Source organism: Dasypus novemcinctus, chromosome 13 (genome assembly GCF_030445035.2).
Source record: "Dasypus novemcinctus isolate mDasNov1 chromosome 13, mDasNov1.1.hap2, whole genome shotgun sequence".
NCBI classification, from domain to species: Eukaryota; Metazoa; Chordata; class Mammalia; order Cingulata; family Dasypodidae; genus Dasypus; species Dasypus novemcinctus.
Window position 1 is genome coordinate 53,707,179 of NC_080685.1, and position 27,598 is coordinate 53,734,776.

General features: G+C 44.6%; 1 protein-coding gene across 1 annotated transcript in view; it reads left to right on the top strand.

Annotated features, from left to right (window-relative positions):
* TNN (tenascin N) overlaps nucleotides 1-27,598 on the top strand; it is a 67,839-nt gene that overhangs the window by 18,359 nt on the left and 21,882 nt on the right. Inside the window, exons 6-17 of the mRNA XM_058310158.2 lie at nucleotides 266-529; nucleotides 3,342-3,605; nucleotides 4,190-4,453; nucleotides 7,621-7,884; nucleotides 8,547-8,810; nucleotides 10,632-10,895; nucleotides 12,091-12,354; nucleotides 13,444-13,707; nucleotides 17,177-17,440; nucleotides 19,956-20,086; nucleotides 21,108-21,240; nucleotides 21,636-21,787. Coding sequence (XP_058166141.1) covers nucleotides 266-529; nucleotides 3,342-3,605; nucleotides 4,190-4,453; nucleotides 7,621-7,884; nucleotides 8,547-8,810; nucleotides 10,632-10,895; nucleotides 12,091-12,354; nucleotides 13,444-13,707; nucleotides 17,177-17,440; nucleotides 19,956-20,086; nucleotides 21,108-21,240; nucleotides 21,636-21,787 — 2,792 coding nt within the window. The remainder of the gene's footprint in view (nucleotides 1-265; nucleotides 530-3,341; nucleotides 3,606-4,189; nucleotides 4,454-7,620; nucleotides 7,885-8,546; nucleotides 8,811-10,631; nucleotides 10,896-12,090; nucleotides 12,355-13,443; nucleotides 13,708-17,176; nucleotides 17,441-19,955; nucleotides 20,087-21,107; nucleotides 21,241-21,635; nucleotides 21,788-27,598) is intronic.

Here is a 27,598-nt window from a genome sequence, read left to right on the forward strand (position 1 = left end):
CGAAGGAATTTTCTCTAATGTGCCCAGTGGTCTGACAATGGAAGGGATTAGATTGGCCTGTCGGGGGGCCCTTTCTCAGCCTAGGGCTCAAGCAGAGGCCAGTTGTCCACTTGTCACAGTTGACAGAAAGGCCCTCCTGCATTATGGAGGAGGTTGAAAGAGGTCATCCAGATGAACTCGATTTCTAAGCACCTGGAAATAAATCTGTGACCTTGACCAGCCAGATGATTCCTCTAATTTTTCTTTCTCATGTATTCTGATAAAGAAATTGATAGTCCAACCAATGTGGTCACTGACCGAGTGACAGAAGACACAGCCACAGTCTCCTGGGACCCAGTGCAGGCCGTCATTGACAAATATGTGGTGCGTGTCACCTCCCCTGACGGGGAGACTGAGGAGACAGCAGTCCCCAAGGAGGAGAGCAGCTCCGTGCTGACGGGCCTGAGGCCAGGAGAGGCCTACCAAGTCCACGTGTGGGCTGAGAGGGGCAACCAGGCGAGCAAGAAAGCCGACACCCAGGCCCTCACAGGTAATGGCAGGATGGGCGAGAAGTGGGCTTCCCGCGGCAGAGAGAAGGCTGGTTCTAAATCAGGGGTTCATTGTCCACTTACCATCAGCTCTTTATTTACAGGAGGTGGGGAGGAGGTTGCAAAAGCAATTTCTAGTTTCTTAATTGTGAATTTTCCCTTTTTTTACCTCAAACTAAAGAAAGTAGTCTTTTTATTTGATACAGTGGGTCATGCTTATTTAGGATGGAATTCTATATGCAAACTCCCTCAGAGTAGTAGAACACTTTCTTTTTTTTTTTTTTTTAAATATTTATTTATTATTATTATTATTTTTTAATTACATTAAAAAAATATATATGAGGTCCCATTCAACCCCACCGCCCCCGCCCCCCACTTCCCCCACAGCAACACTCTCTCCCATCATCGTGATACATCCATTGCACCTGGTAAGTTCATCTCTGAGCATCACTGCACCCCATAGTCAATGGTCCACATCATAGCCCAGACTCTCTCCCGTTCCATCCAGTGGGCCCTGGGGGGATCTACAGTGTCCCGTAATTGTCCGTGACGCACTATCCAGGACAACTCCATGTCCTGAAAACGCCTCCACATCTCATCTCTTCCTCCCGTTCCCCACACCCAGCAGCCCCCATGGCTACCGTTCCCACACCCATTCCACATTTTCTCTGTGGACATTGGATTGGTTGTGTCCATTGCACATCTATGTCAAGTGAGGGCTTAGATTCCACATGGGTACTGGATGCACTCTTCCCTCTTCTAGTTGTAGACACTCTAGGCTCCATGTTGTGGTGGTTGACCTTCTTCAACTCCATGTTAGCTGAGTGGAGTAAGTCCAATAAGTCAAAGTGTAGGAGCTGAAGTCTGTTGAGGCTCTGGGCCTGGGTGTCATATTATCAGTCCAGAGATTCAAATCCCCTACATATATCTTAAACCCAGCACCAACTACAATTCCAATAAAGTAGCATGCAAGTCTTGTGAAAAGAGATCCCCTCTGAGTCCATTTCCATCACGCAGAAACACCAGCTCCAAAGAAGGGCCATCTGTCATGGCAGTGAACCCCTTCTGCCATGACCATAGAACCCGTGGGTCTCTTTATCCCTCAAAAGAACCAATACCTGGGGTTGTATCTACCTTATCTGTCTCTTAGACTCTGTTCAGTTGTACATAGGGGTATTCCTTCTGACAACCTCCAGACTCTTTTTTAGAGACTCACAGCCTTATAATCTCATTTCTCCTTTCCATTTCCCCCTTACATTAGGTCAAACCGCTTCCCGAAGTCGTGTTATTATATGTAGATAGGTATATTCTGCTGTTCTGCATTGAATCTTTAATTCAAGGTCATTTTCTAGTTGCTTCTTCAGCTGGTATGTGGTAGTGATCCCTCGGTGCCAGGGAGGCTCATCCCCGGGTGTCGTGTCCCACGCTGGGGGGAATGCATCACATCTACACGCTGAGTTTGGCTGTGAGAGTGGCCACATTTGAGTAACATGAAGGCTGTCAGGAGGAAACCCCCAGGCACAATGCTACTCTAGGCCTTGTTCTTATTGCAGGTGCATAGGCTCAAAAGTGTAGCCATTAGTATCAAGAGCCCACTGTTGGGCCCTCCTTCCTTCCTGGTTCTTGCCGTTGCACCTGGAGGATTGCCGCTGCTCTCCCAGGGCCCACAACAGTGACCCCCCGGCCAGGAGCCCAGTACCCCCCCAGCTGTTGTTTTTAATTGTTTCCACTATGAGTATATATAGACATTACCATATACCCTGGGCATATGCCCTGTATAACTCCCTGTCAACCATATATATCCTGTCAATAACATCCCATATCAGTATTCCTCCGCTGCCATTGTTGAACCACTCTGTGATCCAAAACTTCCCGTAACACTTTCTGATTTTCATTTTTGAATGTGAAAATTCAAAACATTTGGCCGATGGTGAATTGAATGCTTATCTCAGTTTGCAGTGGCTGTCCAGGCACTTTGCACATAATCTGGAGCTCTCTTTCAGACCATGGAAGTGGTTTGCATCCTGAGTCAACATTAAGCAAATGTACAGATTCTGCCTTTAAGCTTTCAGAATCTACAGGGTTCCCTCTTCTTCTCCCAGTCCTTCTGCTTAGTGGGCCTGCTGATGACCTGAGACTACTGGGGGACGACCTGGCCATCCCTTTTTGCTTTAAATCTCTGGTACCGTCCTTATTTCAGAGAAGCCTAAGCCTGGTAACCGCTTGAGGTTCCAACACTTGAAAGGCAGGAAAAGGACTCCCTTGTCATGTAGGCTCCATTCTGGACGGTCACAGAATATAGAGCCTCCCAGAGAAGCAGATACATAGTTAGGAGTATGGTTTCTGGAGGTGACTGCCCAGATTTTAATCCCAGCTCTACCATTTTCTGGCTGAGTGGCTTTGGGCAAGTTACTGCATCTCTGGCCCTCCGTTTTCTCATCTGTAAAATGGGGCACATAAGGGTATCTACATCCTTGGGTGGTTGTGAGACTTACCTGAGTTAATTTATGTGCCTGGCACTCCGTGAGAACTATGTAAGTGATAGTGATGGTTATTTCTTCGAGTGTTAATCAACATTTGGCCCTTGAAGTATTTCGTGGTGGATAGTCTCCTAGATCTAGGTGGGCCCTCTAGAAAGCTAACCTTTCCTCTAGGGAAGAGAAAAAGGGAGAAGGTAAGGATGGCAAGATGAAGGTTTATTTAAAATCAGGGTCAGCAAACTTCTGTGTGAAGGCCAGATAGTAAATATTTTTGGCTTTTGGGGCTATTTGGTCTCTGATGCCACTATTCTCTTATTGCTTCTCTCTCTTCAAGAAATTGATAGCCCAACAAACCTGGTTATGAACCGGGTGACAGAGAGAAAGGCCACCGTGTCCTGGGACCCAGTGCAGGCTGCCATCGACAGGTACATGGTGCGCTACACCTCTGCTGATGGAGAGACCCAGGAGGTTCCGGTGGCAAAGGAGCAGAGCAGCACCGTGCTGATGGGCCTGAGGCCGGGTGAGGAGTACACGGTGTACGTGTGGGCCCAGAAGGGGACCCGCGACAGCAAGAAAGCCAGCACCAAGGCCCCAACAGGTAATGGAGCATCCTTCTTTGGCAACGTACGACCTGCCATGCAAAGCCTGTGGTTGGTCAAAGTTGGTTTTCCTTCTCTGTTCTGGGCAGAAAGGGAGTTTTTAAGTAAGAGCAGGTTGGTATCCCCTGTAATAGATTGTACAGTCCTCATTTCCGTTAATGGCTTCTCTTAAAATGAGTATTTTGTATCGTGGTCTCCACACAAATGAAGAAACTGAGGCCTAACCAGAGGCAGCTGAGTTGTCCAGAGCCTCAGCCAGGTGACGGCAGAGCTGGGACCAGATCCCTGGTTTACTGCCTCCAGCCCAAGGCTGTTTGTTCGTCCCTCTCTGCTCTACCTCTCTGGGCTGGGAACCAGCTCTTCTGACTCTGATCTAGTGCTCATCAGACTCTCCTGTGCTGTCTCCTTGAGGATCCAAGGGTCCAGCTGTGGGGTGAGGTCCATGTCCATGAACACCTGAGAACCAAGAGGAGCGTATGAAATGGGGAAGCCACAGGAACAGGAAATGGCGTTGGCCCAGGTCAAATGGTCTCACTCTTTGGTGCCTGTTAATAGTGTTCATTGATCAGTATTTTCCTTTCAGATATTGACAGCCCCAAAAACCTGGTGACTGAGCGGATGACAGAGAACACGGCCACCGTCTCCTGGGAGCCGGTGCAGGCTGCCATCGACAGGTACGTGGTGAGCTACACCTCTGCCAGTGGAGAGACCCAGGAGGTTCCGGTGGCAAAGGAGCAGAACAGTGCTGTGCTGACGGGCCTGAGGCCGGGCGAGGAGTACACGGTGTACGTGTGGGCTATGAGGGGCGACCAGGAGAGCAAGAAAGCCGACACCAAGGCACCAACAGGTAATGGAGCATCCTTCTTTGTCAACCTACAACCTGCCAAGCAAAGCCTGTGGTTGGTCAAAGTTAGTTTTCCTCCTCTGTCCTTGGCAGAAAGGAAATTTTTTAGGAATCGCAAGTTGGTATCCCCTGTAATAGAGTGTACAGTCCTCATTTCCTTTACTGGCTTCTCTCAAAAAGAGTACCTTGTATAGTGGTCTCCAAACCCTGATCTTTAAAGTTTGATGGACTTTGCTCATAATCCTCTGTTCTTCCTCTGCCTGTACATCTTTACTATTAACACACTAAATGCTCCACCTTGATAAGGAAGATATGCAGAGAAAGTACAAGTAACCATTATGTTGAAGGAGCCAGACTTGTGAGTTGTGATCTACAAACAACTATCCTTGCTTGCTTAAACAACTTTCTATGGTGCATGCTTTTGTTTCTGCCCTTTGAATGAACAGTTCAGTAAGAAATCATAACATATTTGTTAAAAATAAGCCAATATTTAGTCACTTTAGTCTCAAAAATGCGTCATTTTTCTAATGAAAGTGTCCATTTCCATGTGTTACTCCACAGTTAATTTAAGTTAAAACTGCTCTTCTCCTGCAGCTTGACCATTGGTGGGAAGTGGGACATGGTTGACTTCTTGTATTGTTGAATGCTGTGGTTAAAGCTCTGCTTTTTCTGCATGCTAATGCAGTTTCTGACCCCTCTGTGATTGCTGCATCAGGAAGGGAAGAAAAGGTCTGGAGGGAGGAGCATTAAAGGGCCAGGGGACACCTTACTTGAATGTAACAGTCAGGGCTGGCTTGGGCATGGCATGAGGCAAGGATTAAAGCCGACTCATTTTCCATTGGAATGCTTCCGTGGGCTCTTCAGAGATACCTCTCCTACCCTATTCCACTGGTAATCTCCCACTGTAGTTATCTGGTGAGCAAATGCAACTTTCCTATTGGTCTCTTATACCTCCATCCACACATCTAGGGATGCTCCCAGCTTTCTTCTGGTGGGGTCACCTTACCCCTTTAAGTATCTTGGACAGTTTCTAAAACAGCTCCAGGTGGGCTCTCCTTTGCTTTGGCCCACATCTGGTCCATGGGCAAGGCTCACGCATCCTTTGTCCACTCAGTTGGATGCACAGGTCTTTTGCAATCCTGCTGTTTCTATTTGCTCTGCAGCAGAGTAACCAGCCATTTTCTCACCTCTTAGATTTTTCAGGCATGTGTCAGACACCAATTCCCTATATTCCCCAAACTCTAGGGTCCAGCTTCTCAACCCTGGCACTGTTGACATTTCCAGTCAACATGTTGTGGAAGGGCTGCCCTGTATATTGTAGGATGCTTAGCAGCATCCCTCTACCCACTAGATGCCAGTAGGGCCTCTCCCGCCCACCCCCCAAATTGTGACAACTGAAGAAATCTCCAGACATAACCAATTATCTCTTGGAGGACAAAATTAAAAACCACTGCTCTAGGGCATACATACAAGCTCTTTAAGTGATCCCGTTGAAACTACATATTCAAGGTTCAAGTTCTACCCAGAGGTTGCCCATTATAACTCTCTCCAATGAAATCTACTCTTTGAGTCCACCTTTTTGGCCTCTCCAATTTAATTTACAGGTTGGAGATGGTTGATGAGTCAAGAATCACAACACTTTTGGTCTGCCTTGGTTGTGAATCCTCACGTTGGAATGTAGGCACTGATTTTCTCAGGGTCACAGCTCAACCAAGGCAGTAGTCTCACTTTAACATTCCATCTCACGAATGTGCAGGTTCTGTGAGCAAATTACTCTAGGGAAATAACTTTTGCAGTGAACTTTTTGGAACAAAGGAATGTTCCAAATATGTTTTTGAGTACCTCGTATGTGCTTAATCTAGAGAAACATAAGCACTTGCATTTATATATCAACAAAATAACATGTATAATAATAGCTATGTTCATTGGTCATCTACTCTGTGTCAGGAACTGTTCTATGGTTACTTAATATATTACTCACAACACCCCTACAGTTTATGTACTATTATCTCCCACCCCCTCCCCAATTTTTTTTAAGATTAAAAAAAAAATTTATTTCTCTCCCCCTCTACTCCCCCCCCCGCCCCCGGTTGTTTGCTCCCTGTGTCCATTCGCTTCTGTGCGCACTTGCATTCTTGTCAGGTGGCTCCGGGAATCTGTGTCTCTTTTTTGTTGTGTCAGTTCTCTGTGTGTGTGCTGCCAACCCTGGGTGGGCTGCGCTTTTTTCACATGGGGTAGCCCTCCTTGTGGGGCGTACTCCTTGTGCGTGGGGCATACTTAGGCGGGAGACACCCCTGCATGGCATGGCACTCCTTGCATGTAGCAGCACTGCATGTGGGCCAGCTCACCACACTGGCCAGGAGGCCGTGGTAGCAAACCCTGGACCTCCTATATGGTAGGTGGACACTCTATCAGTTGAGGCACATCTGCTTCCCCACAATTTTTTGCTGTGGAGAAAATTGAGGCTTTGGATGATTTGCCCATGATTACACTTTGAAATGTGGAGTGAATATTCAAACATGAAGCTTGGCTTCAGAGCTGGAAACACTGTAATATTTTAATATTTTCAAAGTCCTTTTTAATGTGATTTTTTTCCCTTGGTTCCCAGAAAAACCAGAGAGATATGTACAATAACTTCTACCTATTCCATTTTATACCTAAGAAAACTCAAACACAGAGAAGTGAAGTGACTTGTCTGAGGTCACCAAACAGGTTCATTTTATGAAATTAGGTGCATGGAATATTAGTGCTTGAAGGAAACTTAATTCCATCTAGCCTGAATTCCACATTTTACAGATGAAAAAGCTGGGGCTCAGTTAGAGGCAGCTGTGTTGTCCAGAGCCTCAGCCAGGTGACAGCAGAGCTGGGACCAGATCCCTGGTCTACTGCCTCCAGCCCAAGGCTGTTCGTCCCTCTCTGCTCTGCCTCTCTGGACTGGAACCAGCTCTTCTGACTCTGATCTAGTGCTCATCAGACTCTCCTGTGCTGTTTCCTTGAGAATCCAAGGGTCCAGCTGTGGGGCGAGGTCCATGTCCACGAACACCTGAGAACCAAGAGGAGCGTATGAAATGGGGAAGCCACAGGAACAGGAAGTGGCGTTGGCCCAGGCCAAATGGTCTCACTCTTTGGTGCCTGTTAATAGTGTTCATTGATCAGCATTTTCCTTTCAGATATTGACAGCCCCAAAAACCTAGTGACTGAGCGGATGACAGAGAACACAGCCACCGTCTCCTGGGAGCCGGTGCAGGCTGCCATCGACAGGTACGTGGTGAGCTACACCTCTGCCAGTGGAGAGACCCAGGAGGTTCCGGTGGCAAAGGAGCAGAACAGCGCTGTGCTGACGGGCCTGAGGCCGGGCGAGGAGTACACGGTGTACGTGTGGGCTGTGAGGGGCGACCAGGAGAGCAAGAAAGCCGACACCAAGGCCCCAACAGGTAACAGGAGAGAAGAGAGGTTGACTGACTCAGTGACTGAGAGATGGTCAGTTGGAATGAATTTGAGCTTGTGGATTTGAGTGTGCATAGTAACACAGGATGTGGCCTAAGCTGGGCCTTTGCAGTTAGAAATCTTAAAGACCAAAGAAAGACAGCAACTAGTAGTGCGGATCTCAGCGGGCAGTGTGTCCCCGATGATGATGAACTGTTCATGAAACCTCTCAGCCCACTGGAAGGGAGAATGAATTTGTATGACAATGTTTTCATCAGACTCGGCAAAGACATTCATTGGATCTGGTCATTGCATTGCCTGCGATATTTTTAGAATACTTGCCAGTGATGTGGCCCTTGACAAAATGATAAATTACATACCATGAACGTCATGACAGATGCCATTTAATTGGTGGTTTTGATGTGCCATAATGTTCAGTAGACACTATTCTTTCCACATTTTAGGGAGCTGTAAGCCAAGAAACTATCTCAAGTTCATAATGATTAGGCCTTTGAAAATGAGAACAGGGGATCAGTTGTTCCCTCGACTCTCCTCAAAGACCCCGGTGCCTTGTGCAAAGAGAGCTCGGAAAAGGAAAATCACAATGTTGGGGTGGTGGGTATAGCATCTTCGGCTTCAAATTTAGGCTTTTCCCAACTTTTTCTTAAAGAAATTGACAGCCCCAAACACCTGGTGACTGACCGGGTGACAGAGAACACAGCCACTGTCTCCTGGGAGCCAGTGCAGGCTGCCATCGACAGGTACGTGGTGCGCTACACCTCTGCTGACGGAGAGACCCAGGAGGTTCTGGTGGCAAAGGAGCAGAGCAGCACCATGCTGACGGGCCTGAGGCCAGGCGAGAAGTACACGGTGTATGTGTGGGCCGTGAGGGGCGACCAGGAGAGCAAGAAAGCCGACACCAAGGCCCTGACAGGTAGTGAATCATTGTTCTTGTCAATGTATGACCGGCCATGCAAAGCCTGTGGTTGGTCAAGTTTAGCTTTCCTTTCCTTTAATGACAGAAGGAGATGATTTATGGAAGAGTATATGGTAGCCCTCTGTAATAGACTACATACACACATCATCCCTTATTTGTCTTTAATACATTCTCTTAAAATAACGATCCCATTTTGTGGTCTTGTACTTTGGTCTTACAAAGACTGATAATCCAGATTGGCCATCTTTATGCATTTATATATTTTTTTGAGTAAGTATTTCCTTCTGTATCTATCAGTAATTATTTCTTTATGAAAGGAAAGGAATATAAAGAAACCATATATATTAAGATTCATGAGATCGGTACTTTAGGGAAATGGCTTTTGCTCTGAACGCTTTTATAAAATGAAAGGTAACTACCTTCTTAGTGAATAAATCCTTTCTTGAGTATCTCCTGTGTGCCCATTTCTGAGTTTCCTGTTTCCAATTATATACAATGACAATTTATATATTTTAAACTCTTTACTATTGAATTCCTCACTTTTAATAAAAATTTTATTGAGATACAATTTATACAGTATAAAATTTATCCTTTTAACCGTGTACAATTCACAGAGTTGTACAACCATCCCCACTATAAAATTTTAGAACATTCTTATCTCCCTAAAAAGAAGCCCCATACCTGCAGCAGTCACCTTCTACCCCTGGCCCCCATTGCCCCTCCAGCCCTAGGAAACCAGTTCTTTCTGCCTGTAGGTTTGCTTATTCTGAACATTTTACCAAAAAGACATTATATAATATGCATTGTTTTGTGATTGGCTTCTTTCACTTAGTGTAATGTTTTCAAGGTTCAGCCATGTTGAAGCATCTATCAGTACCTCATTTCTTCTTATGGCTGAATAATATTCCATTGTATGCAGTACAGTGTTGATATTTGTGAATAATACTCTATGAACATTTTGTGTGTACCCTTTTTTGTGCACATATGCTTTCATGTCTCTTGGGTAGATAAGTGGGATGGGAATTGCTGGGTCATATGGTAAAACTGTTTAACATTTTGAGGAACTGCCAAACTGTTTTCCAAAGTGGTTGTAGCATTTTACATTGCCATATGCAATGAATAAGGGCCTTTCCCCCTCATTTACTTGGTCCTCAAGGTAAATTTGAGATGAGTAGAACAGGAATCAATATCCCCATTTTACAGCTGGGAAAGCTCACTTATAAAGAAGTGCATGGTTTCAACAAGGTCACCAGGTTAGCTGGTGAGCCATTGAGTTAGTTTCAAGGCTTATTCATGGAATATTATCTTATCTTAAAATCTATTCGGGGGGTGGGGTGGTGAGAGTGGCGGTATAAGAGAACCTCATATTTTTTAATGTAACATTTGTGTGATCTATGTATCTTTAAAAAAAAAAGATAATAAAAAATTTTTATTTAGTGTAAACTCCACATTTTACAGATGAAGAAACAGAGGAAGCTGAGTTGTCCAGGGCCACAGACAGCTGACAGCAGAGCTGGGACCAGATCCCTGGTCTACTGCCTCTAGCCCAAGGCTGTTTGTCCCTCTGCTCTGCCTCTCTGGGCTGGGACTGGAACCAGCTCTTCTGACTCTGATCTAGTGCTCATCAGACTCCTGTGCTGCCTCCTTGAGGATCCAAGGGTCCAGCTGTGGAAATAAGATCTATGTCCATAAACACCTGAGAGCCAAGCATATGAATTGGGGAAGCCACACAAAGAGGAAATGGTGTCAGCCTAGGCCAAATGGACCCTCTCTTTGGTGCCTGTTAATAGTGTTTATTGATCAGCATTTTCCTTTCAGACATTGACAACCCCCAAAACCTGGTGACTGAGCGGGTGACAGAGAACACAGCCACCGTCTCCTGGGAGCCGGTGCAGGCTGCCATCGACAGGTACGTGGTGAGCTACACCTCTGCTGACGGAGAGACACAGGAGGTTCTGGTGGGAAAGGAGCAGAGCAGCACCATGCTGACGGGCCTGAGGCCGGGCGAGGAGTACACGGTGTACGTGTGGGCCGTGAGGGGCGACCAGGAGAGCAAGAAAGCCGACACCAAGGCCCTGACAGGTAACAGGAGAGAAGAGGTTGTTTTTTTTTTTTTTTTAAATATTTATTTATTATTATTATTTTTAATTACATTAAAAAAAATATATGAGGTCCCATTCAACCCCACCGCCCCCGCCCCCCACTCCCCCCACAGCAACACTCTCTCCCATCATCGTGATACATCCATTGCACCTGGTAAGTTCATCTCTGAGCATCACTGCACCCCATAGTCGATGGTCCACATCATAGCCCAGACTCTCTCACGTTCCATCCAGTGGGCCCTGGGGGGATCTACAGTGTCCCGTAATTGTCCGTGAAGCACTATCCAGGACAACTCCACGTCCCGAAAACGCCTCCACATCTCATCTCTTCCTCCCGTTCCCCACACCCAGCAGCCCCCATGGCTACCGTTCCCACACCCATTCCACATTTTCTCTGTGGACATTGGATTGGTTGTGTCCATTGCACACCTATGTCAAGTGAGGGCTTAGATTCCACATGGGTACTGGATGCACTCTTCCCGCTTCTAGTTGTAGACACTCTAGGCTCCATGTTGTGGTGGTTGAAAGAGTTGTTGACTGTCTCAGTGACTGAGAAATGGTCAGTTGGAATGAATTTGAGCCTGTGGATTTGAGTGTGCATAGTAACACAGGATGTGGCCTAAGCTGGGCCTTTGCAGTTAGAAATCTTAAAGATCAAAGAAAGAAAGCGACCCGTAGTGCTGATCTCAGTGGGCGGCCTGTCCCCGACAGTGATGAACTGTTCATGAAACCTCTCAGCCCACTGGAAGGGAGAGTGAATTTGTATGACAATGTGTTCATCAGACTCGGCAAAGACATTCATTGGATCTGGTCATTGCATTGCCTGCGATATTTTTAGAATACTTGCCAGTGATATGGCCCTTGACAAAATGATAAATTACATACCGTGAACGTCATGACAGATGCCATTTAATTGGTGGTTTTGATGTGCCATAATGTTCAGTAGACACTATTATTTCCACATTCTAAGGAGCTGTAAGCCAAGAAACTATCTCAATTTCATAATGATTAGGCCTTTGAAAATGAGAACAGGGGATCAGTTGCTCCCTCGACTCTCATCAAAGACCCCGGTGCCTTGTGCAAAGAGAGCTCGGAAAAGGAAAATCACAATGATGGGGTGGTGGGTATAGCATCTTTGGCTTCAAATTTAGGCTTTTCCCAACTTTTTCTTAAAGAAATTGACAGCCCCAAACACCTGGTGACTGACCGGGTGACAGAGAACACAGCCACTGTCTCCTGGGAGCCGGTGCAGGCTGTCATCGACAGGTATGTGGTGAGCTACACCTCTGCTGACGGAGAGACGCAGGAGGTTCCGGTGGGAAAGGAGCAGAGCAGCACCATGCTGACGGGTCTGAGGCCGGGCGAGGAGTACACGGTGTACGTGTGGGCCGTGAGGGGCGACCAGGAGAGCAAGAAAGCCGACACCAAGGCCCTGACAGGTAATGGAGCATGCATTATCATTGTGTCACTGCTAAGCCTGTGGTTGTTTGAGTTTGGTATTTCTTCTTTGATATTGATGGAAAGATGATTTATGGAAGAGCAGATAGTGACTCTCTGTAAGAGACTGCACACATCATCCCTTACTTCCCTTTTGCACATTTCCATAGTCTACATGACAGTCTTAAAGATATGATTTTGCCTTGATTTAATGATCCTATCCATCCATTCCTCCTCTGATTGCATGAATCCTTTGCTGTAGATAGTACTGAGGGACTCTTACTGAGTTTATGAGCGGGAACAGAAAGTGGAAATCAAATGTTGATATTAACAGTAGTATATTGAAAATTCAACTTTAAAAAAGTAGACTTTACATCTGCCATAGCAAGTAGATGTATGTATCTTGCTTTACTCTCAATGAGTCATATTATAATTCTGGTTTTGAGGACAAGGATAACTCCAATGTTATAGTCTTATTATTGTGAGGGAGATATAATATAGGACTATATGTTTGTATATTCACTACAGGTAAATCTGTGATACGTTGAAGAATATTAAAAACTGGGTTTTACTTTTTGCTGATTCATTTAAAAATATTTATTGGGCACCTTCGATGTTCCTTGTACATACAAGGCACTGGGAATGTAAAAGGCGAGAGGATAAAGCCTTCCTCTTCTAGGACCTTACATCTGAATCTTCCCCAATGTTATGATAGGTCATTATTGATAGGATACTGGATGTAAAATTAGCTTCTTGTGAGCAGAGAACACATCTTCAACTCTGGGCCTGCCATGATTTGTACATAGTAGGGGTATTATATATCCTTACTAAATGAATAAAAATATGTGTTTCATTAAACTCTTGGTAGAGATTATAGCTCACATTTTCAGATTCTGTTCTGTGCTAATTATTTGATGAGCCAAAATTTATCTGGCGAAATATGATGTATGGTCATGAAACAGATTAAAAACCAAACAAGAGCATAGAACATGGAAGAGACACAAAACATGAAATGGTTTCGCCCTGAGCAAAATGGTGAGCAGTATCCACACTCTATAGTCTGTTAATATTAATCAGCATTTTCCTTTCAGACATTGACAGCCCCAAAAACCTGGTGACTGACCAGGTGACAGAGAACACAGCCACCGTCTCCTGGGAGCCAGTGCAGGCTGCCATCGACAGGTACGTGGTGAGCTACACCTCTGCCAATGGAGAGACCCAGGAGGTTCCGGTGGGAAAGGAGCAGAGCAGCACCATGCTGACGGGCCTGAGGCCGGGCGAGGAGTACACGGTGTACGTGTGGGCCGTGAGGGGCGACCAGGAGAGCAAGAAAGCTGACACCAAGGCCCCAACAGGTAACAGGAGGGAGGAGAAATACAAACTGGGGTAATTGCTCTGGGTTGGTCTATTGCTGTTGAATTATGGCACAGTGGCTTTTGGGGTCTGTGAGGTCAGTCTGCTTTGGTAGCGTTTTCGGTGAGAAACTCCATTCACCTCAAGAAAGAGCAAAGCATTGTAATGGATCCAGTACTGGGGAGTCCCATGAATGTGTTAAACTCTATCCCAAAACCTGTGCTGTTAACCTATGCCTCTCAGTTATAGAAAATTATGAGAAACAAGGAAAACTAAAATAAGAATTCCTGAAAATGTCAGATTAAAGGATTATTTCATTGTAGATTGATTTGTATAGGTTTGATTAACCTGTATTATATGTTTTAAAGGAGGATGTATTAGCCTGGTCAGCTGGAGACCAGTATTCATTTCAACATGCAACTAATTTTTAATGAGCATCTTCTAAATACCAGGTCTGGTGATAGAGGGGTGAACCAAACAAATATGATCTACTTTCCTGAAGTCTCGTATGAAAGATAGACGATAAACAAATTTATACCCGTAAATGAGGAGAAGCTCTATGAAGGTGACGAATATGGTATAGGTGTAGAGAACAATGGGTGAATGGGGGATACTTCAGAGATGGAATAGGCTGAGCAGTAGTAGTAGGGTACAGATTTTTTAAAAAACCCTTTTGCTTAAACAAGAGAGAAATATGTTCTTCTCTTGTGGAACGATCAGAGCATGGGTAGGCCAGAGCTGATGTTCCATGGTAGGGGAACCTCAGCTCCTTCTGTGTTGTTGCCCTTATCTACATGGTCACCCCCTCACCCACATTCCAGCTGGCAGACAGGGGTATGAGAAAAGGGAGGGCATGGCTGGAAAATTGCACACATCAGCTCTACTCACTTCCTATTGGCCAGATATGAAACACAGCACTAGATGTCAGTACTAGGGAGGCTGGGATATGAAGTCTTTAGCTAGATGACCATGTGGTTTTACATTGTGCTGTGCAACACAATAGCCACTAGCTACCTGTGGCTATTTAAATTTTAATTAAGAAAAATTAACAATAAAAAATTCCCATTTGTACTTGCCACACTTCAGATGGTCAATAACCACATGTGGCCAATGGCTACTGTATTGGACAGTGCAGAGTTAGATTATTTCTGTCATTGCTGAGAGCTCTATTGGACAGCGAACTTGTACAAGAAGGAGAGAATTTCTATTGGGGAAAACTAGCCATTTCTACCATTTCTGACAGAGGAAAGCATATATGCCCTGGCCCTAAACTGGAATAGCACATGAGATTACTGAGGAAGTGAAAGGAGGCTAGTGTAGCTGGAGCATAGAGACTGAGAAAGTGGCATGAAACAAGGTGGGAAGGAGGCAGGGGCCAGGTCATATAGTATCATGTGCTTCCTAAATGAGGAAAGTGTTATATTTTTTACAAAAGTGATGTGATCAGTGTTCATTTTAAAAAGATTATTCAGGCCATGGTGAGGAGACCAATTGGAAGAGATGATAAGGGTAGAAGTGGGAAGCCTAGTAAAATGGGTATTTTAAAAGTCTGGGTAGGAAATGATTTTGACAAGTGTGTTGGCAGCAAGGATAGAGAAAAAGAATATCTGAGGATGTATTTTGGAGGTAGAAATGACAGTACTTTCTGATGGATGAGATGAGGGGTAGGAAGAAAAGTATTTGGGATAGGAGTCAAATATGACTCCTATGTTTCTGGTTTGACCAACATGGAAGATGATGGTGCCATTTTCTGAGCAAGGAGACCAAAAGATACATAGGTATGGGAAGAAAAGTCAAGACTTTTAGTTATTTAAGTTTGAAATACTTGTGAGATCTAGTGATGGAGTAATGTATTTATCAACTCCACAAATATTTGTCATCATGTGCCAGGTACTGTTGTGGATATTCAGTTGTAGATACAAGTCAGCAGCTCAGAATTGACACAAATTGGGTTTGAGTATCCAGTTGATATTTAAAGTCATGAAAATGGGTGAGGACCCTTAGAGAGAAGTACAGAGACAAAAAAAGAGGGAGCCCTGGAATCTCTAACATTTACAAATCATTACCCAGGGGACTGGAGGAGAAGGAGCTAGTGGGTTTGGAGGAAAACCAGGAGTGTGTAAACATGGAAACCAAAGAGCTCAGTGTTTCAAGAAGGAGAGAGTAGGTCAGCTCTGCCAAATGCCACTAAAAAGCCCAGTAAGATGATGATGGTGAAGATGGCAAGTGTCTGTTGAATTTGGCCACTTGGAAGTTGTTGTTGACCTAGCCTAGCGGTTTTAGTGGTGTGCTTAGAAAGATGCCAAACATGATTGAACTGGAAAGTGAATGGTAGGCAAGGAAGTGAAGTGAAGGTATGCAGACAATTCTCTACGGAGGTCTGCCAGTTGAGTACAGAGAAATGAAATGAGATAGGGAGGGATGGAAGATCCTAGAACTTACTTGTTTGGGAATGATGATAGAGAAGAAGAAATGGATGATGCAGGAAAGCAAGAGAGCAAATAAAAAGGAGCACAGTCCTTGAGAAAGTGGGAGGGCTCAAAATTCATAGCAAAGAGGATCTAGTCTTGGTTTTATACAAGATATCACTGGGAACTTGGATAAGTCTCTTCATTTCTCTGGGCATCTATTTTCCTCCCTTTTTATTTTTATTTTATTTTATTTTATATTTTTTTAAAGATTTATTTCTTTTCCCTCTCCCCCCTGCCCCACTTGTCTGTTCTCTGTGTCCATTCACCGTGTGTTCTTCTCTGTCCACTTCTGTCAGTGGAACTGGGAATCTGTGTCTCTTTTTGTTTCGTCATCTTGCTGTATCAACTCTCTGTGTGTGCGGCCACCACTTCTGGGCAGGCTGAATTTTTATTCGTGCTGCGCGGCTCTCCTTACGGGGTGCACCCTGTGCTCATGGGGCTCCCCTATGCAGGGGACACCCCTGTGGGGCAGAGCACTCCTTGTGAGCATCAGCACTGTGCATGGGCCAGCTCCACACGGGTCAAGGAGGCCCGGGGTTTGAACCTCGGACCTCCCATGTGGTAGGCGGACGCCCTATCCATTGGGCCAAGTCCACTTCCCTTCCTCCCTTTTCATAAACAAGAAGGTTAGAAGAAATTATTTTTTAGCTCTCAAATTCTGAGAAATAACAATAATTGCATACCATGGAGGTCATGGAAGAGGTGTGAATAGTAATTTTGGTGGCTCGTCTTGTTGCTCAGGAGATTTTTATTGTCATTCTTGAGAGAACTACAAGGACAGAAAATTTCCGTATTGATAAACTTGGAGAAGATCTGATTCCTTCCCGTTTTAATATCCAGTAGTTTGTTTCCCTGGAAAATGGGAACCAGGGACCTGCTTTAAATGGAATTATACGGTTATACAAGGTAACCTGAGTGGAGCGCTCCTGGTGATAGGGTGTGGTGAGCATGTCCTCACTTGGCTCTAAAGTTTAGTTTTTTCTTAATCATTTAAAAAAAGACATTGACAGCCCCCAAAACCTGGTGACTGAGCGGGTGACAGAGAACACGGCCACCGTCTCCTGGGAGCCAGTGCAGGCTGCCATCGACAAGTACGTGGTGAGCTACACCTCTGCTGACGGAGAGACCCAGGAGGTTCTGGTGGGAAAGGAGCAGAGCAGCGCCATGCTGACGGGCCTGAGGCCGGGCGAGGAGTACACGGTGTACGTGTGGGCCCAGAAGGGGACCCGCGAGAGCAAGAAAGCCAGCACCAAGGCCCTGACAGGTATCCTGACTGAGCAGGGCAGGGGCCTCTTTTCACACACAGGAGACACTCTTCCTCCATAACTGGGGGTGGGCAGGGGAGCAGAGGGAGGCAGTCTCCACAGTGGTTTCCTTTTTGCCTTGTTTTAGGTATTATGTTGACATAATAATTGATCAGGTTAAAGTGAAAAGAGTGCAGGGGAAGTACTGTGAGGTAAAACTGGGTGACTTCTTGAGTGACTGCCAGGGTGGTCTCCCTCACCAGCCCCTCCCCCAGCCAGCGCCCAAGCTCTCCGCTCTTGAGAGCAGAACCAGCTTGGACTTGAGGGAAGGAGTCTCTCTCACTTCCATCCTCCAGAATAGGGGCAATAGTGGGCATCTTTCTCCACTCGGTGGATGACTAAAGGTGCCTGGACGGCATGTGTTTTATGAGTGTGATGGGAGCTTTGGTATCAGTTGAGCATCATGGAGATCAGGCCTCAGAGGGACCTGGAGAAAAGCACTCTACCCGCCCCGAGGTCTGTGGGCCTCTTCAGGCCCCTGGAGCAAGGTCTGTCCATCTCCTCCATGGCCAAGGGTACCAGGTGTGGCCATCGGAGTAGGGGAGCCTTGAATTTCTTTATAAATATTTTTAAAAATTTGGACATATACAACATAGCATTTCCCATTTTGACCACTTTCATGTGTACAATTCAGTGATATTAATTACATTTACAATGTTGTGCTACCTCTTTATTATTTTTATTAGTTATAATTAACAAACATTTTAAATCAAAAAGCAGTGCATGCTCTGTGATGTGTGGCAGTGCTCCAGGGTGCATTCACCAAATGCAGTGGATGTGCCTCACTGATGAAAGGGGATGTTGATGTGGGAGGAGCGGGAGTGGCGAGGGGAGTAGGGTATATGGGAACCTTTTATGTTTTTTTAACATAACGTTTTGTGTGATCTATTTATATTTACAAAAAGAAAGAATAAAAAATGTACCTGCAAAAGAAAAAAAAAAGGAAAAAAGTAATGCTTGCTATAGTAAAACATTTCAAACTAAACAAGAGAGTGTAAAAAGAAAAGAAAAACTCTCTTCCTCATCCCAGGCTCCCTAGTATCCAGTGCTACTCTTCAGAGGCAATCAGGAGCCAATATCCTTCCTTTGTCGCTTCTTCCTTTTCCCCTTCCTTCTTTAATTCTTTCCTCCATCCTTTTTCCCCTCCTCTCCTCTTTCCCTGTTCCTTTTTCCCTCCCTTTCTTCTTTATCGTTTCTTTGCTTTTTTCTCCCTATTTTTCAAGATGAAAATAACAAAATAATTATATTTTCCCTTCATAGAAATGTGAAAGTAGCTAAGACAAATATCTCAAGTATATCCCAAGGTATGAGTGGGCAGTCAAAGAGGTGGCAGAAACTGCCTGAAAATATTATGCTTTTGTTTTGATTTTGAAAGCAGGAAATTCAGTTTTTCCATGTGACGGATAGAATAAACTCCATGCTGGATGTTACGCTTTAGAAAGTCAAACTGAGTTGATATTTTCAAATTAAAAACAAGAGCTGTCTGAATTCTATTAAAATACCACAATTTAGTTCTCAGCTGAAATGCTACTGGGTAGAAAATAGCCTGGAGACATCTTTTTGGGAACTTCTAAATTAGAATCACCTTCTATGATGATGTTTTTTCAAAATGGAAATTTCCATTCACATCTTATTTAGTTAAAAAATGAGCCTTTTACCAACTATTATTGTGCTGACTAATTTTTGCTGAACTTTAGTTTTCCTGGTCTAAAGAACACACACATCTGCACATTTCTTCTAGTGTCTGGGTGGAGAAGTGCTCAGGAAACAAAAGAAAAACTCTGCTTTCTCTCCACCTCTTCTTCCCTTTACCTCTCTCCTCTTTTATAGAAGACCCCCCCCCCCTCGCCAATTCTTGCTATTCTGGGGATCTATCTAAGGCCATACACTTAACTATAAATATAAAAAATAGAACTGTATTTCTATGTCCCCACTCTTCTCGTGGGACAGAAATCTCAGTGAATTTAGGGTCACGCCCCTTCCCCAGAGCTCTATGTAAAGGCTTGGGTAGTTTCCCACTGTCAGGTATTGAGGGCCCCACTGGGCTTTTCTGTCTCTCCAGGAAGGTGTTTGTTGAGACGCCCTGGCTTCCACGTGCAGGGCCCTCTCAGATCTGTGGCTCTCTCGTCCTTCCATGCCTCTTGGGAACTATACCATCTCAGAGACGCCTTCTGCTAATCTAGGCTGCCCCTACCTACCATTCTCTGGGGATCTTTTGGGGAACCGTCAAGTGGGGGAGGGCGGGGGGCACAGATTCTCTTCTTTGGGACCCACCCAGTCCCCTGCTCTTGTCCTTAGTGTATCTATACTTTTGGAAACAAGGGTCAGGAAGACCCTGTGGCCAGGAAGAACCCAGCCTACTCCTTGCTTGAAGGGAGGAAGGGAAAGGGGAGGAAATGCAGGGATAAAGTATTAATTAACATCTCAGAACTCCATTGCAGTTTTGTGATAATAACTGTCTGGTTTTATATACAGAAATGGACCCTCCCCAAAACTTTCATCCCTCCGACATAGCACAGTCTAGTGGGACATTGACCTGGAATCCCCCCTCTGCTGAGATCGATGGCTACATCTTGACCTACCAGTTCCCGGATGGCACTGTCAAGGTACGGGATACGCCTTGTCTTTTCCCTGGGGGCACATGCTCTGCCTCCGTGAGAAGCACTGACTTGGCGCAGCCAGCTTGGCTGCTGACCTCCTGGCATCCTGCTCATGGATCAGTTGATCCTTATCGATCACCTGTTACTTGCCAGGGACAGTGCTCAACACAGTCTCATTTTGTGAGGATCAACCATTGTGTCTGCCCTTAGCTGACCAGTGTGTATGTGCTGGACATTCCTCTGCCCTGTGCTAGCTTGCTTTTTGTCTGTCTTCCTCAATAAAATATTGAGGGCAGGGGATTTTTGTCTGTTTTGTTTTTTGCTGTGTCTAAAGTGCTCGGAGCAGTGCCTGGCATGTGATAGGTGCTCAATAAATAGTTAGCGGATGAGTTGATTAGCTAGTACTCAAGGGGTTATGCTTCCCACCTGGAAACTGAAGGTCTTGCAGATGTTCTGAACTTTGCCCAATGGACTATTGTTTTTCTGTCTCCTCAGCAAGGAAGAAAGAAGGGAGGAAGAGAAAAGGAAGGGCACTCTGATCTATTCGTTATCCCAATGACACTTATGACAGCCCTGCTAGGAATGTTAGTTCTATGTTTATAGAAGAAGTAACAGAAGTTCAGAGAGAAGTGAAAAGCCAAATACCTCCGTAGCTCACAGATATTAATGGCTCCTTCCCCCCTCCCTGACAACATCTCTCAGTCTGGCATTTTCTTTGGTGCTTCCAGTGGTGGCTCTTATCATCCCAGTGTGTGCCTGGATTGTGGCGTTCCCAGGAGACCTCTTAATAGGTGCTCCCTAGGGCACTGCCAGGTGCTGCCTCTCTGGCCTTCACTAGTGCTCCTGGGAGCACTGAATCTCTGGGCTGGGAACCACTGGGATACGGGGCTGCCACTGGCCCTCAAAGAAGCAAACCATTGTGCCCTCAGAGAGCTTCTGCTCCTAGCACCAGGGCATGCTGTTGACACCGAGGATGCTGGGGTACTAAACGGAATAACCGACTTTTTTCTTTCTCCTTTGTTTGCAGGAGGTGCAACTTGGACAGTCAGACCAGAGGTTTGCACTGCAAGGTCTTGAGCAGGGTGTCACCTACCCAGTGTCCTTGGTCGCCTTTAAGGGAGACCGCTGGAGCAGGAATGTATCCACCACCCTGTCCACAGGTAGCGTGGCATTCTGCACTCTGGATGGGAGAGCACTGGAGGATGGGCCCTGGCGAGGCCAGGAAAGGTGGCCAGGCAGGAGCAAGTGGATGCAGAGCTACGGATTCCTCTAGGCATGTGGAAATGGATACTAAGAGCAGAACAGAGTGTGATTTTGGGGAGGAGATGGGTTGGGAGAGGAAGTGATGGGAACTTGACCTTAATTCTGGTATATTTGGAGGGATGGTCAGGAGCAGAGTGAGTGAGAAAAATAAGATGTGAGGGAAGAGTTGGAAGAAGCAAAGTTGTTAGAAGTTGTGAAATAATTACCAAACAAAAAAAAAAGTGGAAGAAGCCCCTCTCCCCTTCCCCCTCACCCCTTTCCTGACGATGCTGTCTCTCTGCTTGGCTCCCAGTTGATGCCCACTTTCCACACCCATCTGACTGCAGTCAGGTTCAGCGGAACGGCAACGTCGCCAGTGGCCTGTACACCATCTACCTGCACGGCGACACCAGCCGGCCCCTGCAGGTGTACTGTGACATGGACACCGATGGAGGCGGCTGGATCGTGAGTCAAGCTGAGCCCTGGGCAGCTCTGGGCAGGGCCTTGTTTCGTACCCCAAGGAGCTGGTCATGGTTGCTTCGTAGAGCCCTTGGGAGTCCCATTTCTTCTTTATCCATGAGAGATACGAGTTTTGGGGGCTTGTGGTATTTTTAGAGGGAATCCAGCCCACTGTGAGAGAAGAACCCAGTCTTGAACCCCTGGGATAGAGCAGGCTTGGTTAAACTGAGGCTGAAGTCTGTGAGGACTCATGGGTTTATCGTCACCTGGTAATGCCCTCTATTTAGGTAGCATTTACCTTCTTTTTTTTTTCCGGAGGTGTGGGGGATTAAACCCAGGACCTCATACATGGGAAGCAGGCACTCAACCACTTTAGCTACATCTGCTCCCTACATTTTACCTTCTTTAAAGCACTTATAACCATCACACACACATTTTAAAGGAAGTGAGAAAGGCTCATTATTCCTATTTTACAGAAGGGGAAAATGAGGCCCACAGAGAGAAGGGCCTCGGCTAAGTCACACAAGTTTATGATGAAGCTGGGACCAGATTTCAAGACTCCAACTTCGGGGTCTTCCCAGTGGGTCATCTCAGGCTATCCCAGATGGAAACACATGACCTATTTGTGAGCGCAGGCCTCTGAATTTGAACCCTTTGTCTAGGTTCTGTGTCCTGGCCCCCCAGTTCAGAAACAAGGCCTTTGGGGCTTTGATTTAAAAGTCCAAAGCCAGAAAGAGGGAAATGGGCAATGTTCTGATCTTCCCTCACCTGTGTGGAGGTTTTATTCTCTTGTGCCATTGTCTGCTTAAATCACACAGCACCTTCTTTGATTGTATCACCCTGATCCAATTACACGATGGGACACCTTTGAGAGTTGTAATCTGATCCTTCCATTCCACTCTCTGCCCTTCTCCCTGTTCGTGAACTGATAGAAATCTCACTGCCCGAAACCAGCATGCACCCTTAACCGCTGGGCATCCGCAACTAATTTTGAGAAGGAAAAATATGACTCATAGTGTTCAAACTATATTCATTTACTTCTCTGCTCAGGGGCCTGGGAAACCAGAGACTCTTGAGCAGCCACAGATAAAATGACACCATCTTGAGCAGCAAGGAAGAGAACTTATTATCCACACAGCTGCATCTGATGACTGAAGGGCAGTGATTGGATTGAGATGGGGGAAATTCCTGACTGATTTAGAAAAATAATGAACCAAATGTAGCATGGTACATCTCCCACCTGACCAGACCCATAGACCTGACCTGCTGCTTCTCATCATCATTGTAATCCTAAGCATTCAGTCTCTTCAGGCTTGGGGCCCAACCCCCTGCCCTTTTGCCCATAATTGACCCTCAACGGGATGTTTGCACTGTTTTGTGTGGCCTTGTTGGAAGTCAAGCTGGCCTAGGGAAGGAGATATTTGTCTAGGGCAAAATTTAGTAAAAGATCTGTAAGTCTGTCTGTCTGGGAATATCCATGGCTTAGTCCACAAGTATTTACTGAGTGCCTACTCTGTGCCAGGCACTGTTTTATGTACTTGAGATCCAGCAGTGAACCAAAGAGACTAAAACCCCTGCCCTGAAGGAGCTTCCCTTCTACTTCCTGCCCACCCAGATGATCCTTACTGGAACATAGAGGTGAATTTCAGAGATAATGAGATCTCTCTGTGTATTAGTCAGCCAAAGGGGGGCTGATGCACAGTACCAGAAATCTATTGGCCTTTATAAAGGGAATTTATTTGGGGTAGAAGCATACAGTTACAAGATCTTGAAGAGTCCAAATTCAAGGTTATTTCCTACCAAAGCTCTTGGCACATGTTGAAGCAAGATGGCAACGATGTCTGTGGGGGTCCAGCCTTCCTCCTTCCTCTTAAGAATCCGTGGGCCCAGCTTCTTCTGATCTCAGCTGTAGGCTGGCATAGGGCTCAGCTGCTCTGTTCTCTTCAGCTGCAAACTCTCAGGTGAATGGCTTCTCTCTCTTCTGTGTCATCTTCTGTGTTCTCCTTGATTGAGTGCCCGTTTGTATAGCCCACAAAGGGGATGGGGACTCAAACTGAGTTACACTCTACTGCCCTAATCCTAACATAATTTAATCAAAGACATCTCAACAGAATCGAATACAAGCAAAGGATATCATGCCCAGAGGAACAGACCAGTTTACAAACATAATCAATATCTCTTTTTGGAATTCATAAATAATCTCAAACTTCTACATTCTGCAGTCTCATCAATATCAGCTGCCCACACTATACCCTAAATTTTGTTTTCTGACCCAGAATCCTGGAGGTGGTGCATGAACTGTTGAAAATCAACTGGCTATAGATGTGTGGCTTTATCTCTGGAATCTCAGTTCTTTTCCATTGTTCTATATGTCTATCTTTATGCCAGTATCACACTGTTTTAATTACTGTAGTTTTGTAGTAAGTTTTTAAACCAGGACTTATGAATCCTGAAATTTTGTTTACCTTTTTTCAAGGTTATTTTGGCTATTCCATATGAATCACTATATTGCAATTCCATATGAATTTGATGATCAGATTTTCCATTTCTACAAAAAAGGCTGCTGGGATTTTGATAGGGATTGCATTGAATTTGTAGATAACTTTAGGCAGTGTTGATATCATAACAGTGTTAAGTCTTCCAATCCATAATCTAGGAAGGTCTTGTCATTTATTTAGGTCTGTAATTTTTTTCAGCATTTCATTTGTCTCAAGATATTTCCAAATTTCCCTTGTGATTTTTTCTTTGACTCACTGGTTTAATAATGTGTTGTTTAATTTCCACATATTTGTGAATGTCCCAGTTCTCCTTTTATTATTGATTTCTGGCTTTACTCCAATGTGTTCTGAGAAGACACTTTGTATGACTTAAATATTTTTAAATTTTTAAAGTTTTTATTTGTGGCCTAACATATGGTCCATCCTAGAAAATGAAATGTTCTGTGTGCAACTAAGAATATATTCTTCTGTTGTTGGGTGGAGTATTCTATGTCCATTAGGTCTAACTGATTGTAGTGTTGTTCAAGTACTCTATTTCCTTATCTTCTGTTTAGATGTTCTATCAATCATTGAAAGTAGTTTATTGCAAACCTATTTCTCCCTTCAGTTTGTCAATTTTTGCTCAATATACTTTGGGGCTCTTTTGTGAGATACATAAATGTTTATAATCATTATATCTTCTTGCTGGATTGACATTTTTATCAATATATAATAGCCTTTGTCTCTTATAATCCCTTTGACTTAAGCTCTATTTTGTCTGACAAAAATATAGGCACTCTGGCTCTGTTTTGGTTCCTGTTTGCATGGAATATCTTTTTCTGTCCTTTCATTTTCAACCTCTTTGTGTCTTTGTACCTAAAGTGAGTTTCTTATAGACAGCATATAGATGGATCGTGCTTTTTCAGTCAGTCTGCCAATCTCTGCCTTTTAATAGGGGAGTTTGATCCATTGACATTTATAATGTAGTAACTGAGAAGGATTTACTTCTGCCATTAAGCTATTTGTTTTCTGTATGTCTTGTATGTTTTTTATTCTTCGATTACTTCAGTACCACACTAGTACTAACGTAATTACATTAGAAAACAAACTCTTTACTCCTATAAATCTTCATCTTTCCTCCTTTATATTATTCCCTCAAAGTTTGTCCTTATTCAGCTTTTGCTTATCTGTATATGTATTAATTTCTCCTTCATTTTTGAAAGAAAATTTTGCTAGATATAGAATTCTTGGTTGGCAGATTTTCCTTTAAAGACTTTCAACATGTCTTCTTGCTTCCATGGCTTCTGATGAGAAATCTACTTTAATCTTATTGGGGATCCCTTTTTTGTGACAAGTTATTTCTCTCTTGCTACTTTTAAAATCCTCTTTTTGTATTTGTATTTTGACAGTTTCACTCTAATGTGTCTTAGTGGAGATCTCTTAGAGTTATTCCTGCTTGAAGTTTGTTGAGCTCCCTGGAATTGTATAGCCATGTCTTTCATCAGACTGGGAAATTTTTAGCCATTATCTCTTCAAATACTTTGTCTTCCCCTTTATTTTTCTCTTGTCCTTCTGGGACTCTAATGATGTGTATGTCTCATGCGTGTCTCATAGGTCCCTCAGGTTCTGTTTATTTTTCTTCTTTTTTTTTTTCTTTCTTATACTGGATAATTCCTACTGTCTTGTCATCAACTTTGCTTATCCTCTCTCCTGCCTCTTCAATCTACTGTTGAATCTGTCTGATGAGTTTTTCACTTCAGTTACTATACATTGCAGCTCAAAAATTCCTATGTGTTTTTTGTTGGAGAAAATATGGCTCTTACTGGGACACAGAGACTGATTGATTATAGACAAAGAAAGATTTATTGAGAACCTCTCCCAATGGAGGGGATCTGAAGAACAGACTTCAGCCCACTCCTGGAAGGGGGGACTTGAATTTATACAGAACTTTCTTAGGTGGGGGAATAATAGTTGGTGGGAGGGGGTTAAGGGTCTGAGTGAGGTGCAGGGGCCAATGGGAAGCCCTTAGAGGTGGAATTTTTCCTGATAGTGACTAGAAGATAGTGGGTTAGGGAGTTATGGTTTCTTGGCATGCTGCAGGAGCAGATGTTTCTTTGTTTTGTAGGGATTTTATCTCCCTCTGAAATGCAGGTAGGGAAGGTTTCCATTTCCCCTTACTCTCAGCTCTGTGTGGTTTCTTTGTTTAACCCGTGGGGAAGCGCCATGCCCTTGGACATGTAGGCTTATGGGGGATGGGGCTAGCCATTTCCCAGTGCATATCAGGGGCAACTGAGCTGCAGCTTGTTAATTATTGCAAACCTCTAAAAGTTTTTTTAAGAAATAATTTCTATCTCTTCATTTTATTCAGACAATGTCTTCCCAGTTTTCTTTAGTCCTTTGTATATGGATTACTTTAGTTCATTGAACATATTTAAGATTGTTGATTTAAAGTCTTTGACTAATAAGTAGTTCCAAAGCATGAGCTTCTTCAGGGATGGTTTCTGGCAAGTTCTTTTTTTTTTGCTGAATGGTCCATATGTTCCTGTTTATTTGCATGCATTGTAATTTTTGTTGAGAACTGGATAGTCTGAGTATTATGTTGTTATTGTTCTGGAAATCAAGCTCTTCCACTTCTCTCGAATTGGTAGGATTTTTATACTGTTGTTGAGAGCTGGAGCCATCAATTTTTGACTTTGCCAAGCTATTTTTGCTCCAAAAGAAGAGAAGGGAAGGGAAGGGAGGAGAAGAGAGGGAAGGAGAAGAGAGGGGAGGGGAAGAGAGGGGAGGGGAGGGGGAGTGGGGCAGAGAAAGAGAGAGGGAGAGAGAAAACACACATGCCTCTTTAAGACTTCTCTGCCGTTTTTCCCTGAGGGGGGCTGGAACAATGGCTGCCCTCTGCCACCTGGCTCTGAAGTAGCTAATCAAAAGTAGTGATTGGCGAAAGTGTGATCAGACCACACACCCCGGATTTTGGAGGACTAGGGCCTTATAGCCCTCCCTGGCACCAGGAGACTGGGCTGCAGTTCCAATGCTGCCTGCCATGAGGTTGGGGAATGGGGATGATAGTCACTGGACAGAGGGTGAAGTTCACTGATATTTACTGCAGTTTACCAGCCTCTTCGTCCAGCCCTTCCCTGGGTGCTGCACAGTGTTCCTCCAGACTCCAGAGTTTAAAATAGTTGATTCAGACAGTTCTTGCCAGTTCAATACTTGTTTTGGTGGAGGGACTGATTCCTGCAGCTTCTCACTCTGCCATCTTCCTATAACCCTCGCTGCAAAATAGTTTATTGACAGTTTCATGTCTTTTGGGTTCAAGAAAGTCCTCTATCACCTCAGGTCC